At 39.2% G+C, this 14,067-nt stretch overlaps 1 protein-coding gene across 1 annotated transcript in view; it reads left to right on the forward strand.

Moving 5' to 3' along the window:
* Nucleotides 1–13,375, forward strand: part of LOC113107807 (gamma-aminobutyric acid receptor subunit delta) — a 62,316-nt gene extending 48,941 nt beyond the window's left edge. The window contains exons 5-9 of the mRNA XM_026270533.1: nucleotides 3,171–3,253; nucleotides 3,663–3,800; nucleotides 3,982–4,137; nucleotides 4,669–4,877; nucleotides 12,084–13,375. Coding sequence (XP_026126318.1) covers nucleotides 3,171–3,253; nucleotides 3,663–3,800; nucleotides 3,982–4,137; nucleotides 4,669–4,877; nucleotides 12,084–12,389 — 892 coding nt within the window. The 3' untranslated portion in view covers nucleotides 12,390–13,375. The remainder of the gene's footprint in view (nucleotides 1–3,170; nucleotides 3,254–3,662; nucleotides 3,801–3,981; nucleotides 4,138–4,668; nucleotides 4,878–12,083) is intronic.
* Nucleotides 13,376–14,067: the final 692 nt, after the last annotated feature.

Consider the following 14,067-nt stretch of genomic DNA (forward strand, 5'->3'; position numbering starts at 1 on the left):
GGAAAACAGTGTCAATAATGCAAAATGACAGTTAAAGGCAGTTCATCATTGAATTCAGTGATGTCATCATTCAGCTCAGTTCAGTTTAAATAGTATCTGTGCAATCATTGCAATTAAGTCATCAATATCGCTGTAAATGAAGATCCATATACTGTAATTAAATGTTGCATTTTGACATCGTCAACCTTTAAATTAAGTTGACAGTAAGTAATAAACAGTATTGAGCATTGAGTAGTTGAGTACTGTGTATTTTTCCTTACCACTATTTTTGAGTAATTGTTTAATTATTTTAATGGAACCGGAATCGGAATTGGAACCTGAGCCATTAGGTGGAACCAGAACCGGAAGCTTAAAATTTCTAACTATTCCCAACCCTACTCATGTTAATGATCTCTGCTGGATCAAGCCACTGCATTCTTTTTTTCTGAGGTAATCCAAATCTTATGCCTTTCGGCACATCTTCTCGGGGTGAATTATGTACTGGTATTATTCCTCTCAGCGCAAAGCGGACAGTAAAATAAAAAAAACTTGATAAACACTCTCACTGCTTGTTTGCTGTTATGTGGGCATTTACACGCCGTGAGCTTCACGTTGTCTATTGTAATATCAATAGTGCACTCAGAGCATCGGTGTGGTCGCATTAGATATAATGAATGTCTATTTGTTGAGTATTTGCTGAGTTACATTTCATTTAAATTACACTTTTCTAAATGAAGATCACGCAGAACCAAGGCAGCAGGCAATGCATCCTGTTTGTTTTCTTCATGTTAAAAATGCACAAAGTTTTGTTGTTATTATTGTGTGTATACAAATAAAAGTAGAGCCTTTACAGATTTGATTGAAGTATTGCTCTTATCTGTACAATCAAAACTGAAAGTGTAATTTAAGATATTTTCAGGGTTATCAGGAGAAGATGCCACAAAATGTGTATCCGCGTGGATCGACTCCAGAGTGTTAAGCAGGTCCTGTAAAGGCTACATCAGCATCATCTGTACCTCAAGCTGGAGAAGTGTGAGTTCCATTGCCCCACTGTGCAGTTCCTTGGCTACATCATTGGCCCGGAGAGAATTCAGCTGGACCAGGGGAAGGTCACAGCAATCACAGAGTGGCCCATTCCCCAGTCTGTAAAGGAGCTTCAGAGATTCCTAGGATTAGCTCATTTCTATAGGCGCTTCATCAAGGATTTCAGTTGACCATCATGCTCTGAGGAAAGCCAAAGTCCCTGTCCTGGAACTCCAACGCCCACAAATCCTTCAAGAAACTCAAGACTGCATTCAGCATGGCTCCCATCCTTCATCATCCTTATCCCCATGTACCCTTTGTGGTGGAAGTGGACATCTCCACCACTGAATTCAGAGCCGTGCTGTCCCAGCAATTCAGTGAGCCTCCACTCCTCCAGCCTTGCACATACTATTCCAAGAAACTAACCACAACAGAGCTGATATTGATATTGGGAATAGGGAGTTGCTGGCCATTAAACTAGCCCGAGATAAGTGGCGGAGGCAGCTTACCATCCGTTGTGGGTCACAGTAAGCCTGTCCTCCGGCTATCATCCACAGACGAATGGACAGACTGAGCCGAAGATCCAGGAACTCAGATGTTACCTCCGGGCATACTGCCAAGAAGATCAATACAGCTGGAGCCGCTTCCTCCCTTGGGCCGGGTATGCACAGATCTCCCTTCAACAGAAAACCATAGGCCTCACGCTCTTCCAGTGCATAGTCAGCTACCAGCCCCTGCTCTTTCCGTGGATAGGAGAGCCATCTGAGGTTTCAGTAGATTACTAGTTCTGAGCGAGTTAGAGAGTGTGGGACTCAGCTCATGTCTATCTCCAATGTGCACTACAGAGAAACAAGACCTTCACAGATGCCTGCCGTGATTTCTACTCCCTCATATCATCCAGGAGACAAGGTATGGCTGTCCAGCCAGGATCTGCCCCTCTGTCTGCCCAGTAGAAAGCTGAGTCCCCACTACATTGGTCTGTTCATGATTCAGAGGCAGATAAATAAGGTTACATACCAGCTCCAATTGCCAGCCAGGTACCTAATTCACTCAAATAGCTCAAATACTTGGTCAACTGGGAAGGATATGGACCAGAGGAACATTGCTGGGTGGTCCGGGACGACATCCTTGATCCCATGCTGCTAGAGGAATTTCATTGTGTCCATCCTGATCCTCCCACACCCACTGTTCTACCATTCCTCACCCTAAAATGTTACCAGACTCTTGTGTGCACTTGCCTATGTATGCTTTCCTATAGGACACCCGACGATCCTCCTGTGATTCTCCAACGTTGTACTACATTGTTCATGGTTCCAATATCTGACTATACTGCAAAGAACACCATCATCATCTTTCAGCTAAGACCCACTGAACGGTTTCAATATCCTAGATTCTTACCTCATATGCCTCCAAGTCTGTAAATATATCACCCTGTTATTTCAGTTACCTGCGAATATTTTCATGAATTCTAAAGTTGATGTCAGAATGGCTTTACAGACAATTTACACAAAAACTTGTTCTTCTTGTGTTTCATGAATGAGACACCCATAGAGTGTAGGTGATTTTATAGCTTGGAAAAAGGTGGATTCAAACCTGCGTCTATTGTGTCAAGAGACAAGTCTGAAAGTCTTCTGTTCTACTGCCGACACCACTTGATGTTTCAATGGTGTTTTTTTTTATTTTTATCTTGAGTGTCCCATACATTTAATTGAATTTATGTTTCAATGTTTTAAAACAGTTTTTAAATCTTGAGTGTCCCAAACAAACAGACAGACAGAGCTAGTGTGAATAGCATTTGCCAACAAGCACACTATTTACACGGTGTAAAGACACTGTGAAGAAAAAAGTCTTCCCCTTGCTTAGGCCCCAAGTGCTCATGGGCTTCTGGGCCCATGCCCGTAATGCCCAGTGGATAATCCGGCATTGCATATACTTAAATAAATGCCACCATTGACCAATGACATATTTCTGAGAGCTGTGTAAAGCAACAAAATGATGCCGACAGTATGGAAAAATATGTTAAAAATAAATAAATAAATAAATAAAACATTATTTTAAAAGAATCAGAATTCATTTTCCATGTCTTAATACATGATCACAGAGAGTTTGTTTTCTTCTCTGTGACCTGCTCAATGTTAAAAATTTAATCATGGTGGTTTCCTTTTCAGAATTACTTCTACAACTGCATGCGACATGGACCTCACAAAATACCCCATGGATGAACAGGAATGCATGCTAGACTTGGAAAGCTGTGAGTAAAGGGAAAACATTTATCTGGGATCTCTCCTTCACATTTACAGTGTTTCAACTTCATGAGCTCCAAAATAATTCCTGCACAAAAAAAACAAACCATGATAATAATGCATGTGACTTTATTTTAAAAACCATATATTTTCTAGTGTTTTAAATTTTTATTTTTTATTTTTTTATTATCTAATTAATTAATTTTTTTGCTTCTCTTATCATGACACTAACACTTTTCCGTCTTTTGAATTGCCTTTTTCTTATATTCTTACATATTCCTTACTTTTGTTCCTTAAATATGTTCTTGAATGAACGTAACATTATGAGAGCAATATGTTTTGCGTGACAAATAGAAATGTCATATGAAGCTGAAGGCAAACCAAGATGTTTTCTTTTTCCTGTTGGTGGTTTTGCAGATGGCTACTCTTCAGAAGACATTGTGTATCACTGGTCAGAGAGTCAGAAAGACATCCATGGGCTGGACAAATTGGAGCTGTCCCAGTTCACCATTACAGATTATCGCTTTGTCACGGAGCTGATGAACTTTAAATCTGGTGAGGCTTTTCATCAACACTGTCCTATATATCTGATATAACTAAATTCTGCCAAAACCTTAATTGCTAATGCTGCAGCAACGGTTGTTGTCATTTTTAATGATTTTTTTTTTTTTTTCAGTATTTAACTGAAAAACTGCATTACATATTTTCAAGCCACATATTGTCATTCTTGAAACAGCAGGGAGATTTCCACGTCTCAGCTTAAGATTTCAACTAAGGCGTAACCGAGGCGTATACATCATCCAGTCCTACATGCCCTCCATCTTACTGGTTGCCATGTCATGGGTTTCATTCTGGATCAGCCAATCAGCTGTGCCAGCAAGAGTGACTTTAGGTCTGTATTTCAGTGTTAATCGTGTTAATTTCAGAAAACTTAAAGTTTATAAAATGTACATTTCATCATATATAGTTTAATATTCTCCATAACTAGTATAAAAAAAGTTACATTTGTATATTTGAAATATATATATCAATAGGTAAACATTTTATTTTGAAAGTCCTCTTTAGACATTGTAACTGTTAGCAATTTTGCAACTACAAGTCAACTACCAGTCATTCATTACAGTATTAGTAGATATATTATTGTAACTTTTTTAGTGCATCTCAACTAATTCTACTTACCCTAACCTAACAGTTTACTAATACTCAAATGAGTCAGTTGGCATGTACAGTAGCTGCAAATTAATGATAATTTGTTTATATGAAGTTGCAAATTGACTTATAAATGTCTTAAGTGGTCTAATGTGTTCATTGAAATAAATTCAAACCAGTTATGAGTAATAATTTGAACATTCAAAACTAATTTTACACACGCTAATTAACCTGATAAGTCAAATGAATATTTTCATGTGTCCATTAACCTTAGGAATCACAACAGTACTCACCATGACAACACTGATGGTCAGTGCTCGTTCATCGTTGCCCCGGGCTTCTGCCATCAAAGCTCTGGATGTGTATTTCTGGATCTGCTACGTCTTTGTGTTTGCTGCCTTGATCGAATATGCTTTTGCTCACTATAATGCAGACTACAGCAAGAAGGAGAAAGCCAAAGTCAAGACGAATAAGAGTGCAGAGGTAACATCAGAAGATTTATTTTGCTTAGAAGGGTAAAAAATGCTTGCTATAACTGACCCGTCTCAGGATACAAAGTCTCAAGCATTTTATATTCTCTCAAGTAGGGTGAATTCAGGTAAAGTGGGCCATTTAAAATTGTACTGTTCTCAGTGATTTTATACTTTGAGAGCATAACAATGGTTTTTAATTAAAGGGACACTTTTAAGAAATTATTTTTTTGGCTGATGATCTGGAGTGGATTCATGGATTAGAGAGGACTCTGGAGAAGATTTATGGACTGGAGTGGGTTCTGGAGTGGATTCATCGACTGGAGTGAGCTCTGCAGCAGACTCATAGAATGGAGCGGGCTCTGGATTGGATTCATGGACTGGAGCAGGCTCTGTAGCAGACTCATGGACTGAAGTGGGCTTTGGAGTGGATTTATGGACTGGAGTGGGCTCTGGAGCGAACTCATGGACTGAAGTGGGCTCTGGAGCAGTTTCATGGACTAGATCGGGCTCTTGAGCAGATTCATGGACTGGAGTGCATCATGTAGTCCAAATACAATATATGGCACCACCATCATGGGCAGTACATCTGACTGAGGGAGGACCTCCGGCTTGGACAGCACTGAGGCCACAGGGTTTAAGAGTGTCAAGGTCACCAGGGTCACATTTGTGGATCTGTTACACTGGCCATTAATCTTATTTGTCTTTATGGCCATTTGACCATAGGCTCTGGCATGACTGCCATGATGGGTTGATACTCTGGAGTGGCAGCCACATTGGGTTGGAGGCTCTGGCTTGGTTGGTAAGATGTGACGGGTACCATGGAATTGCAGGGCCACTCATCTGCAATTCTCACAGTAAATGATGAGTCACACAACAACAAAGCATAGCCTACTCTTCTATGGGTGGGGGGTGGTTTAATGCTATTTAATGCTTTCCAGGTTACACTGGTTTAAGTGTTGGATTCTCATGCTTTACATGGCCAAAGTTTCCAAAAATTATTTGAATGTAGGAGTATTTCTATGCCAGATATTTTTCTTCGGGGTTCATATAAGTTTCTGAAAGTTTTTTTTTTTTTTGAGGATGGCCCTCAATAGTGGTGGACAGCAGTTGACTGGAAAGCTGCATTTTGATTTGATCAGGCTTTGTGGACAACAAATAATGCCTTTTGACTTCAGATTAAACAACACTTACTCTTTTCGAGAGGGGGGTAACATAAACAGTGAAATGCTTTGTTTTTCCCTTGAGGGTATAATTTGTGGAAGGCTGGACTAGGACAGATGAAAGATGAAAAGATTCTCTTCAACACAAAGAAGTTTCCTAAGCAGATGTGTTCTTGAAGTTGTTGTCAAGCTGCAAGGATAAGTTTTAATGAGAAACAAGTAAGTTCTGTAAAATGTAGATATTGCGAAGTTTGGAAACAGCAACAACGACCACAAGCTTAGTGACCAATATCTTCTCCAACAACTTCAGATCCTTCTTTTCAGCGGAGCTTCTCCTGCATGTTCAAGGTGGTCCAGATCTTCTGTAAAGACTTCTGAACCTTCACCTTCAAGGCTCCTCCATTTGCATGTTTCCAGACTAAGGACCTTCTCTGTGCTCAGGAGTTCATCGTTCACTAGTGTTTCTTGTTCAAGACTGTAAAAACCGATCAGACTCATTTCTTCCCACTGCAGCATGGACCAGGTCAACAAGTGGAAGACGTCACCGCCCAGATGTGGAATGTACTGTAAATATCACTCTTTTTAAACCTCTTTCTAGAGACCATTGGGATTAGTGTCTGTTTACGGTAATCTAATTTGCATTAGATTTTATATAGCTGTTAAAAACAAATAATCCCTCATTTTATCTGTTGAATTTAGAATAAGGTTTACCTCATTACTTCCAGGAAACTTCATAGCATAACTTTGTCACAATGATTGATCACGAGATCCAAGTGCAAGGTAAAAATGGTTTATTTGTAACTCAGATAACCAGCAATGGCATAATCCCAGATGAATCATGTCCAGATCGCTCAAGATGCATTAACTCTAACCCAGCTCAGGAATCCCAGGCGGGTAAGGAATAAGGTCCAGAGAATCCCAACTAGAGGGACAGGAACTCGACTAGACAAGAGAGACAGACGAGAAATCAAAGAAAAAAACAACAAGAAAAGGATGCCAGCCAAACTTAAAGGCAGCACAAATGAGTTGCAGCTGGTGCTCATTACCGCAGCTGCTGCTAGTTAACAGACACACACAATCAGTGGTGGGGTGGTGGACCGGGACCAGCAGATTAATGGGTGAATGAAAAACGGGCTTTAATTTAGATACATGGAACACCGGATGAATTCTCCTGTACGCCGGAAGGAGTTTGAGGCGGACTGCCACCGGACTAATAACTTTGGTGACAATAAATGGGTCAATAAATGTGGGCGCAAGCTTATTACTGACGGATCAGAGAGGAATATTCTTTGATGAAAGCCACACTTTTTGACCTATGATGTAGACGGGAGGTTTTGACTGGTGGCGATCGGCCTGAACCTTGGTGCGCGCCCCCACCCGGAGCAGATTCAATCTGGTCCTGTCCCAGGTGTGTCGGCACCGCTGGATAAATGCGTGGGCGGAGGGAACCAAGACTTCAGATTCCAATTCTGAAAAAAGATGTGGCTGGTACCCTAAACTACACTGAAAAGGAGATAGACCCATAGCTGAAACTGGTAACGAGTAATGTGCATACTGAAACCATGAGAGCTGCTGGCTCCAAGAGGAGGGGTTCTGAGAAACCAAACATCGCATCACTCATTCTAGATCTTGGTTGGCCCTCTCCATCTGACCATTACTCTGAGGATGAAATCCAGAAGAAAGACTTACAGTCGCCCCCAGTAATTTACAAAATTCTTTCCAAAATTTGGAAACAAACTGAGGCCCCCTGTTAAAGACCACGTCCATCGGGAGGCCATGCAAGTGATAAACGTGATCTATGACAGCAACCACTGTTTCTCTGGCAGAAGGTAATTTAGGCAGAGGAATGAAATGAGTTGCCTTTGAGAACCGGTCCACAACGGTCAAAACCACCATATTTTCCTGTGAGGGAGGGAGACCCGAAAGTAAATCTAGTGAAATGTGGGACCAGGGTCTCAAAGGAACTAACATCAGCTGAAGGAGTCCAGCAGGGTGTCGATTGGAAGACTTCAAAACAGTACAAAGAGCAAGCCAAAACAAACAGACAACTGTCATGGTTCATGGGTCAGTGCCCTCATCTTGGGTCTCTGTCTGATTGTGTACGTATGTTAACTAGCATCAGCTGCGGTAATGAGCACCAGCTGCAACTCATTTGTGCTGCCTTTAAAGGGATAGTTCACCCAAAAATCATAATTACGTTATTAATAACTCACGCTCATGTCGTTCCAAACCAGTAAGACCTCCATTTATCTTCAGAACACGGTTTAAGATATTTTAGATTTAGTCCGAGAGCTCTCTGTCCCTCCATTGAAGCTGTGTGTACGGTCTACTGTCCATGTCCAGAAAGGTAAGAAAAACATCATCAAAGTAGTCTATTGGACATCAGAGGGTCAGTTAGAATATTTTGAAGTATAGAAAATACATTTTGGTCCAAAAATTGCAAAAACTATGACTTTATTCAGCATGGTCTTCTCAATTTGTCATATCTGGTTCGCGAATAAATCATTCGATGTAACCAGATCTTTTTGAACCAGTTAACCAAATCGAACTGAATCATTTTAAAGGGTTCACGTCTCCAATGTGCATTAATCCACAAATGACTTAAGCTGTTAACTTTTTTAATGTGGCTGACACTCCCTCTTAAAACAAGCCAATATCCAGGATTAATTCAATTTACTCAAACAGTACACTGAATGAACTGTTGTGAAGAGAGAACTGAAGATGAACACCGAGCCGAGCCAGATAATGACTCATTCACGAGTCAAGAACCGTTTCTGTCAGACGCATCTGATTCGGGAACAGAGGAGCTGTATGTGTGATTCGGTGTGAAGCAGACCGACACACAGAGTGTCTGAACCGAACGGATTCTTTAAGTGATTGATTCTGAACTGATTCCGTGCTAATGTTATGAGCCCAGGTAAACCGAAGGCTTGCAATCATTGCCCATTTCCCATGACACCATTACGTTGAGTGCAAAAGAACCGGTGAACCGTTTTCTTCAACCGATTTATTGAATCGAACTGTCCGAAAGAACTACTGGTGATCTCGTTGCAACCGGTTCTTGACTCGTGAACGAGTAATTATCTGTCTCGGCTCGGTGTTCATCTCTCTCTTCACATCAGTTCAGTCAGTATACCGTTTGAGTACATGAATTACTCCTGGATATTGGTTGGTTTTAACTGGAGTGTCAGCCAAATTTAAAAAGGTAACCGCTCAAGTCATTTATGGATTAATGCGTATTGGAGACGCAAACTGTTTAAAATGATTCGATTCGATTTGGTGAACTGGTTCGAAAAGATCCAGTTACATCAAGTGATTCGATCACAAACCGGATATGACAAACTGCTTTGATTTTAACTCTCACAACAGACAAGGAAGAGAAGACAATGCTGAATAAATCATAGATTTTGCCATTTTTTGACCAAAATGTATTTTTGATGCTTCAAAATATTCTACCTGACCCTCTGATGTCACATGGACTACTTTGATGATGTTTTTCTTACCTTTCTGGACATGGACAGTATACTGTACACACAGTTTTAATGGAGGGACTAAGATCTCTCGGACTAAATCTAAAATATCTTAAACTGTGTTCTGAAGATAAATGGAGGTCTTACTGGTTTGGAGTTATTAATGACATAATTATAATTTTTGGGTGAACTATCCCTTTAAGTTTGACAGGCATCCTGTTCGTGTTGTATCGTTCTGTCACAATGATCAAGTCACGGAATGTTTTTTTTTTTGTAACTCCGATACCCAGCAATGAGAACGTAGGAAGACAATGGCATAAACCCAGATGAATCATGTCCAGATCGCTCAAGCCGCAGTAACTCAAACCCAGCTCAGGACTCCCAGGCGGGTAAGGAATATTGTCCAGAGAATCCCAACTGGAGGGACAGGAGCACGACTAGACAAGAGAGACAGACGAGAAATCAACGAACCAACAACACGAACAGGATGCCAGCCAAACTTAAAGGCAGCACAAATGAGTTGCAGCTGGTGCTCATTACCGCAGCTGCTGCTAGTTAACAGACACACAGAATCAGACAGAGACACAAGATGAGCGCACTGACCCATGAACCATGACAAACTTAGGATACAGAATCAGAGATAGCCCACGTTACCTGAAAAGTCCAGAGTGCATTATCTCACAATGTTTATTGTTATGTATGTTCAAAATAAACCTGAATCCAAATGAAAATATTACTGCTGAACCTTAAACTTCACAAAGTTAATAAAGAAATGGAAAACATTTCAGTATCTAAAATACAAGTTTCAATTACAAGCCCACTTTATCTGAATATATATATATATATATATATATATATATATATATATATATATATATATATATATATATATATATATATATATAAAATGTTTGGAAATGTAAAGTGATATTTACTTCAGCAAAAGATATGTAACTGACTTAATGTCACATGTATGATCTGGTTTGGTTTTCTATGTATCCGTTTTTCTGCCTAGTTGGTTTCCATGGTTTTTGATTAATTAGCTCCACACCTGTTTCTGTTCTTCTTGATTACACTCTCAGTATTTAAAGCCTGTGCTCTTCATTGTTCCTTTGTCCGCTATTGAGGTTTCTTCATTTAGATTTGTGTTTGCCCATTCTCTCCTGCGAATTATTAAAATAACTGTTTTGGTTAGATTTCTTCGTTGTGCACTTTGTTTTGCACACCACACCGTGACACTTAAAACCAATTTTTTTGGTGTTGAAAATATTAGTGGGCTAAGACACTTGCATAGTACTATATATACACTCACTGGCCATTTTATTAGATACACCTTGTTAGTACTGGGTTGGACCCCCTTTTGCCTTCAGAACAGCCTTAATTCTTCATGGCATAGATTCAAGAAGGCATTGGAAACATTCCTCATAGATTTAGGTCAATATTGACATGATAGCATCACGTAGTTGCTGCAAATTTGTCGGCTTCCCATCCACATCGTGCATTATCCTGTTAGAAGTAGCCATCTGAAGATGGGTATGGTGTAGTCATAAAGGAATGGACATGATCAGCAACAATACACAGGTAAGCTGTGGCCTCTAAACAATGCTCAGTTGGTACTAAGCAGACCAAAGTGTACAAAGGAAATATCCCCCACATCATTCAATGTGTGCATTCAAAGATGGTATTCTGCATACCTTGGTTGTAACGAATGGTTATTTGAGTCACTGTTGCCTTTCTACCATCTCTGATCAGTCTGCTCATTCCCCTCTGACATCAACAAGGCATTTTCGTCCACACAACTTCTACTCACTGGATATTTTCTCTCTTTTGGACCATTTTCTGTAAACCCTAGAGATGGCTGTGCATGAAAATCCCAGTAGATCCATTTTTAAAATACTCAGACCATCCCGTCTGGCACCAACAACCATTCCCCATTCAAAGTCACTTAAATCCCCTTTCTTCCCAATTCTGATGCTCGGTTTGAAGTCATCTTCACCACATCTAGATAAGTTGCTTCCATGTGATTGGCTGATTAGCAATTTTTGTTACCATTTACATTTACATTTACATTTATTCATTTAGCTGACGCTTTTATCCAAAGCGACTTACAATTGCTATATATGTCAGAGGTCGCACGCCTCTGGAGCAACTAGAGGTTAAGTGTCTTGCTCAGGGACACATTGGTGTCTCACAGTGGATTCGAACCCGGGTCTCTCACACCACAGACGTGTGTCTTATCCACTGCGCTAACACCACCCTTACCAAGCAATTGAACAGGTGTACCTAATAAAGTGGCCAGTGAGAGAGAGTGTGTGTCTGTGTGTGTGTGTGTGTGTGTGTATGTATGTATGTATATATATATATATATATATATATATATATATATATATATATAATATTTATTTATTTATTTATTTATTATTATTATTATTATTATTTTGATAGAATGGCACAATATTGATTGAAGCTTTATTCTTTTTTCAGTTTAGAGGAGAATAAAAATTATAATTAATAATAAATCATAAAATAAAATGAGTTACAATAATTAATGACTTTTAATAAACAACTTTTTTTTTTTTTCTTCAGTCCATGGTAAAGAATGGAAAGCAGGCCATGGTTCTATTTTCGCTTTCTGTGGCTGGCATGAACCAGGGTCTCCTAGTCTCAAACAGGCAAAACAGGGCCCAGCGGGCCACTGACCCTCCTGGAGATCTGCATGAAGAGACTCGTGGCACTCAGTCCCGTCGGGCACCAAAAGAAACCAGTGAAAAGAAGAAATGCTGCAAGTGTAAACCTATTGATGCTGATACCATTGATATCTATGCTCGTGCTGTCTTCCCTATTACCTTTGCTGTGGTAAATGTCATCTATTGGGTGGCATACACAATGTAAATTATTATATTATAAAATTTTAAACTCTGCATGTTTCGAGATTCAAGATTTTTATTCGTCACATACACAATTATAGAGCATATATAACCAGCAAATGTGAGTCAGGTCTGCTCCATGGACAGTGCAATTATCAACAGTATATAAATCAATAAACGATGTGACAACGGAACTACACAATTATTATAATATGACAATATCTGGATTATTATTGTTTATCAATATGATGATGTAGTGTAGTATTTTAGAATATGTTAAATGCATTATGTTGAATTCAGTTTTTTGGGATGAAGGGGGGTTTTGTTGCATTTTAGAAAACATAGATACATACCTCTGCATCTGTACAAACTTTGATGCTTTACAATGACATTTCCTTGTAGCCTTCTAAGTACTGGTATGAATGAACTAATGCAGAATGTTTTACTGCTTTATGAATTATTATCTTGTATTCATTCCTACCTTCTTCATATTTAAAACATTCTTCACAGAAAAGGTCAGCATTTTTGTTGCATCGGCAGACATTACTGTAAAAATGGATTCAGTCTTTTTTTTATGGAAAATTACAATATCTGTGTTTTTTTTTTTGCAAACTAATATTGTTCTCAAATAACATTCAGAGCTGGATGAATTATTAATGTAAAATTAGATATTCTTCTGTATGCATTCTCTTACATAGTGTTTATCATAAAGTTTAGCATTCTCCCAGCAACTGGGTTGAAATACAAGCAATGTTGTGGAAACCTTGCCCACAACTAATGATGTTATGCATGAGATTTTGTATCAGTATTGCTGATGAATGTAGTGATGTTATTCTGAGAAATTTATCCCTTGTTCAATATCTTTTATTTTGGCTTTTCTTTTGTCAGAGGCTGCTCTAATTCTTCTTTTGTTCTGAAGTGCCACATTTGTGCAGCTACAAAATCTGTAATTGTTGTGACAATCAGCACATTGTTTTTTTGTTTTTGCATTAAAATGAACGTGATTTATTATTTCCTGCTTTTATATATGTGTGTTTGTGTGTATGAATGTATGTGTGTGTATATATATATATATATATATATATATATATATATATATATATATATATATATATATATATATATATATATATATATACATATATAAATTAAATTAAGTCTTGAGGGGCCCTTGGCACTAGGTTAATGAAATGACAAAGTGAATAAATAAAACTCTTCTTGTCACCCAAGATGTCGTATAGTGTGGTCTCTGATCCACATTACGACAAATGGAGTTAATTGGTTAACAGATGTTCAGGAGCAGGGGTACGCCCCAAACAATCACCTGACTTCCCGAAACTTCCATATATCAGACAACCTCATAGCCATTCTGTTTCATTCTTTCTGTTGAAGGACAGATGGACTCGCCTGGTCTAGACGGCATTCTGTTTGATAAAATGTCAATGGCCTTAATTACCTTAATTAGTTGCTTCAGGTGTGTTTGATTAGGACAGTCGATCGCCAGGAGCAGGGTTGGGCACCCCTGCCCTAGGGATTTACTCTCCGTCACAAATGATGTCACAAGAATTCTCCTCCACAGCATCAGACAGCAGCTCCACCTAGCAGCAGACAAGACGTAATTCCACCTGCACTCTGATCTCTCCAAAAATTCTTCTCTTCTCTATGCTCGCAGTTTGCTCATAAAACTCAGCTCACAAACATCC

This window comes from Carassius auratus, chromosome 8 (assembly GCF_003368295.1).
Source record: "Carassius auratus strain Wakin chromosome 8, ASM336829v1, whole genome shotgun sequence".
Classification (NCBI taxonomy): domain Eukaryota; kingdom Metazoa; phylum Chordata; class Actinopteri; order Cypriniformes; family Cyprinidae; genus Carassius; species Carassius auratus.